General features: G+C 35.5%; 1 protein-coding gene across 1 annotated transcript; it reads right to left on the bottom strand.

Annotated features, from left to right (window-relative positions):
- Positions 1-443: 443 nt before the first annotated feature.
- LOC110658376 (cytokinin hydroxylase) lies at positions 444-4,132 on the bottom strand. The gene is made up of 4 exons (XM_021815951.2): positions 3,767-4,132; positions 3,392-3,621; positions 2,016-2,624; positions 444-1,007 (listed from the first exon to the last, which is right to left on the bottom strand). The coding sequence occupies exons 1-4, from the start codon at positions 4,047-4,049 to the stop codon at positions 582-584; spliced, it is 1,548 nt and encodes a 515-aa protein (XP_021671643.2). The 5' UTR covers positions 4,050-4,132; the 3' UTR covers positions 444-581.
- Positions 4,133-5,580: the final 1,448 nt, after the last annotated feature.

The raw sequence follows: 5,580 nt of genomic DNA, 5'->3' as shown, positions 1-5,580 counted from the left end.
CCTCTTTCAGTCTTCGTGCTCTGTCTCTCTCTTTTTCTTATTTTTATTTAAGTGTTCTTATCATATAATGACAACTTTTGCCCCTTGATTAAAACCATGAGTTATTACATGGTAAGATGCCTAACGTTGCAAATCTTGAACACTTACGTGTTAAATTGTCCCTGTTGAAAATGTTAGTAACAATAATGCTGTTCCTGTCTTGCCGAGTAATTAGGGTTTGACTATTCATCTAGTATAGCGCGTTCATTACCTCGAAATTTATATGTTTGACTACATTAAAACTTTTTCCCTTTTTTAGGTCAGTTAGGTTTGAAGTTTGAGTTCCCCCCTTAATTTTCATCCGTACCAGATCAATTTCATTAAAAGTCATTTTCGGATAACCGACTTGAACCAATCAAAGTATCAAATGACAAATTATAGAAGCATTCAATAAGAAGAGAATGAACAGAGGAACATGCTTTCAGTTATTTTCCACATATATTACAAAACATCAAAACCACTACGAAAAAACACAGGCCCATGGTGGCTGAAAGAGTACTGCACATGATGATCAAATTATTTTCAGGGTAAAAACTACTACCCTACAGGGGGTGAACAATGAGAGGCAGCCCAAAATTTGGTCTCAGGGAGAGCATAATAGAAGGAGAATGAGAATAATTTGGGGACAGGGAGAAAGAAAACCTAGTCAGAATTAAGGACAGAACAAGCTTATACTCCATCATGGTCAAGTGCCTACCTACACACATTCTCCCTCCAAACCCAAATGGTAAATACCCCATCTTGTGGTTGCATCCACCATACAAGTCATTATCGAACCTCTCAGGTTTAAATTCGTAAACACCTTTTCCCCAAAGACTCGGGTCATGGTGCATGCCTACAACATCAATCCAGACGTTGGTTCCCTTGGGGATGGTGAGGTTATTTACAGTAATATCTTCTCTGGTTTGCCTTTGAACATTAGGTGCTGGGGAGTAAAGCCTCAAAACTTCGTTCATCACCCATCCCATCTGCAAAAAATTTCACATGGTTAGCCGAAATTCGAGAAAAAGGATAAAGAAACGACACACACGTTCTACACCCAATTCCAGAATTTCCCTCGTGCTTCTCATGTCGTATTAATTTCCAATAACAGACAAAACGCTAAACGCAATGGCTGTCATCGTCTTGTAATAATAGCTGGCTAGATAGAGCCACGGCCGCGTCCACTACCAGGCCCAGCTAGCACTTTTGGCTGGTCAAAGGCTTTGGGGTTTAGCCACTTGCTGTTTTCAATTCTCATATCGCACGGAAGTGATGTTTTGTTGCTTGCTACGTAGTTTTAATGACATTGACTTGTCATCTTTTCTTTTCTTTTCTTTTCTTGTCCTTTCTTTTTCTTGCCCCAAATCCTGAAAGCGCCATGACAGCATTTCTGTGATCATGTGCGCGTGGACTGTTGCTAATGCTGTTTTGACCTTGACCATTGTGAATATGGTCTATGAACACCACCTACCCAATGGTACTCTTCAAATCCAATTCCACTATTCCAAACTACTAGAAAAAAGATATAATATGTTTTATTTAGGCCATTTTCTTTTAAGTACCAGGATCGAAACACCTACTTTAAAACATTGAAAATTATTTTTAGGTGTTTGGTAATTAAAGAATACTAGTCATGCATGATTATGTATTTGATTTTTCAAAACTACTAACATTATTTTAATGGAAACCTCTTCATCTTAGCTAGGTTAATTTTAAATTAATTAAAGATCTCTTCACAGAAATGAGATACCCCAAATCCTTTTTTGGTTAAGTAAAACAAGTGCTTTTCATCGTTGTAAGTGAGAAATGTGTTTTATAGTGGAAGAAATGCATGTGATGGTATTGTTAATTTTACGTATGCATAGTGCATGTTCACTTACTCTAATTCCAATTTTTTCACCTACAAGAACTCAGATCTCTGAATTATATACACACAACTCATCAAGCAAGTAATAAAACGTTCAAATATGTGTGAGAAACGTGTATATGTATACCTTCTTAAGCCCAGCAAGCGTGGAGAAATCGATCTCTTTGTCCCCAGTAACTTGTCTAATTTCCTCTCTTAATTGATCTTGCCACTCTGGATGTACCGCCAAAAGCAGCAATGTCCATGACAGTGCCAGTGCAGTGGTCTCATGGCCACCAAAGAAGAAAGTCTTGCACTCATCGACTAGTTCCATCGTTGTCAAGGTCTTCCCTAGCCGCCCCTCCTCATGATTCTCCTCCAGCAATAACCCTAATAAGTCCTTCTGAGAATACCCTCCATTGGAATTTCTACGATCTCTTATAATCGTCATAAGAAGGTCATCGATTTCTTGTCCAAGATTTTTGGCCTCTAGGGTTTGCTTAGGGCACAGAAATCTGCTGAAGGGCACTCCCACGTAACGGTTAGTCTTGAACAGAATGAACTGCATGGCCCTCAATTTCTCGAACACTTGCCTCCCATTTTCGTAGCCTATCCCAAAACTTGTCTTGGCGATGATTTCTCCGGCTGTTGCAATGATTTCTCTCTCGACGTCAACTTCTTGGCAGCCGGAATTTACGAGGCTTGTCCACTTGTCCAGCATCTTAGTGGTGGACTCCACCATTAAGCTTGCCATAGCCTGTTTATAGGTCATGCAACAGAATTTAGTGGGTTGATAATGTAAATATGAATATAAGACAAATCACTAGATAGCTAGCTTAGACATATAGGTTGTATCTCCTTAAAATTGTAAAAGTAACACTTCGATGCAGAAATTTGCTTATATATATATATATATATATATATATATATATATATATATATATATATATATATATATATATGTATATATATCATAGATTAGGATTCATGACTTCTAAGACAGTTAAATTCTAGGCATTCATTCTGCAGAATTTGTACCCGCCAATCTTTTAGCTTTGGCCATAATTTTGTAGAAAATTTAATTAACTTCTAGATTCGTAGATAGTCACACACACCTTTATCCATTCATTTGATTTAACATTTATATATATAAATATCAAGTTTTCAGTGTTTTTTTTTTCTATCTTTATTCTCAAAAATTCACCATTCTTCAACTTACGCAACTTATATTAATATTAAATTATCATATACTTTTGCCACGATAACGCTTCTCACTCACATTTAAGTGGAATTCGTTAGTGAATTTTCACTATACAAAATTCATAATAATGAAAGAAGTAGAAAGTAGCATCATATTGATTACTTATAATTTCTCATCATGTTAGTGATTGAGTGATCATGGTGAACGGTGCAGCTGATTGAAAATCAAAACTGTTGAATGTAAAGAGTGAAGATTTTTCCACCGAACCAAATAACTTAAATATGTAGAATATTCCCTGAGACAGAGAGAGAAAGAGAGTTAACCTTCACGCTGGCCGGTGAGAGTGCAGGAGTGATAATATGGCGGTGACGAACCCAGTCATCACCTTCAACCATAACCAAACCATTACCGAACATTGGTTTCCTGTCATGTTTAAACACATTGGGCTTTCCCCAGCTTTTGCCCATGACGCCTGTTGACATCCTTTTAAGGAACTCTGGGTCTGCTATGTATAAAAATGGCTCTGTACCTAACCAGTATATGAACACCTTCCCTGAAAAACAAAAATATACCCGTATTAAGGACCTTTATCATTATTATCTACGTACCATGCGCAATCGCAGTGCAGCGAATAGTTCTCAACAGAAATAGAAAAGAATGATGATAATAGTGTGAAAAACCAGAAGAATTACACATACCATGAACCTTCTGCCATTGAGCAAAGTAAGGAAAGACAGCAGAGTGAATATCATTGGAGACTGCTAAAGATCCAGCAGAAGCTGCAGCAACACTACTTCTACTGATCTTTTTCATCTCCTCAATATTCCCTAGAGGGAAATTTGGGGTTGGACCTCCAAACCCATTCTTTTTAAGCTTCATATAAGTCCTAGCAGGTGAAATCCACAAAGAAATCGCTAGTCTAAACAACAAGTAAAGGAAAACGCCAGTGAAGGTCAAGTTAAAAAGCTGGAAAAACTCCATCTCTCTCACAGAGCCAGAGACAGAGACAAGAATCGAGCTAGTTAAAACAACACAAAGAGACAGCTATATCTTTGAAGTTGATCGCTAATATACGTTGGTTGATGTAAAGGAGAGAAACATAATGGGTATTTATAGATGGAAAAGGTCGGAGTTTGGACTGAGGAACTGCACATTTATATGTCTTTTTGAACATTTTTCAAGCGTCTATTGTTCAACTTTTTGGGTCTCTCTTATCTCTTTTTTTTTTTGACCGGAAGACTTTTGCCAGCCTGCGTTTTTAGTTGGCCAATTTGCTCTATAAGGAAGCCGTCCAAGTCCAGCCAATAGAACTTCGCCACATAAGATATTTGACTGATCTTCTGCGCACGTGGACTCATAAGAAACCGTCTATTTTTAACAATAAGAGCACTATAGTAAATTAAAATTGTCCTACATTTTTTTTTCGTATTCCGTGAGCCGTGATCTCATATGTGTAGGAAATAAATATATCCACACCACCACCAACAACAATTCTAATTCTAATTCTAATTTAGACTGAGAAGCCTTCAAAATCAAAGTCATATTAAACTTTATAATGTGAAAATATAAATATGTACATGCAAAATTACAAAATTATGAAAGCGTGATGGATCGCTTTTATAGTAAAGGTTTGGTCATTTTAACAAAAATATTTCTCAATTTTAAATCATTCACACCCAACAAAATATTCATATTGAAGTTTTGTTTTTTATTTGAGTTTTGAATTCAGTTGCATCACACCCTTCTTCTATAGCATTAGAGGGACATACATATCTCATTCATCGCGAGACTCACTCAAGTCTATCTGGTCAAAGATCAAATATTGAACGCATAAGTCAATGATCAGATTCTCGTTTTTTCTTAACGATGAATAATCAAATGTAATTGATTAACAACCTCCCACCCATCCCAAGATGAAGAAAGCCAAGGTTATATCCTTTTACTGATTCCTTTTTTTAATTAGATAAAAATGATAAAATCAATTTTTTTTTAAGCTGGTTAAAATAAACTACTTTTTATCCAAAAGGCTATAATTGGTGAATTTTCATGCATTGCATTCAATTCATTTTTAACTTTATCTTAGCTTATTATAAGCTGGTTATTATACGTTTTAAAAATAGATCTGGTTATGATCTTGCTATTTGCTTGAGTTTTTTTTGTTTGTCTGGTGGGTCAGTTTTGTTTTCTGTCTGATCCTTTTATACCGTGTTCTCCAAGTTTTTTTTTTGCTTGTTTTGCTTTTTTCTAAGCTGGTACGTGCTAGGGAGGCTTAATGGTTGGGCCTTAACTGAACGTTATATGCTAAGTTTCTCCTGTATTTTATAAATAAATATAAAAGCACTTATAAAAAAAAATAATAAACTGAGTGAATCAGTTTTTATTTCGGTGCTTATAAGTTTTGTGTTTATAAGTTAGTTTGACTAAATATTTTATTATATTATTCTCATTTAATTTTTAAAATTTATCATAAATCTCATTTAATATCTTTTTAAGATATTTTAATAATAAATAT

Source organism: Hevea brasiliensis, chromosome 13 (genome assembly GCF_030052815.1).
Source record: "Hevea brasiliensis isolate MT/VB/25A 57/8 chromosome 13, ASM3005281v1, whole genome shotgun sequence".
Taxonomy (NCBI): Eukaryota; Viridiplantae; Streptophyta; class Magnoliopsida; order Malpighiales; family Euphorbiaceae; genus Hevea; species Hevea brasiliensis.
This window is presented reverse-complemented; position numbering and strand designations above follow the sequence as displayed.

Coding starts and splice junctions, on each gene's coding strand:
- LOC110658376 (XM_021815951.2), bottom strand. CDS start 4,049: ATGGAGTTTTTCCAGCTTTTTAACTTGACCTTCACTGGCGTTTTCCTT. Junction 2,625..3,391: donor TCTCACCGGCCAGCGTGAAG/GTTAACTCTCTT, acceptor ACCTATAAACAG/GCTATGGCAAGCTTAATGGT. Junction 1,008..2,015: donor CGCTTGCTGGGCTTAAGAAG/GTATACATATAC, acceptor AATTTTTTGCAG/ATGGGATGGGTGATGAACGA.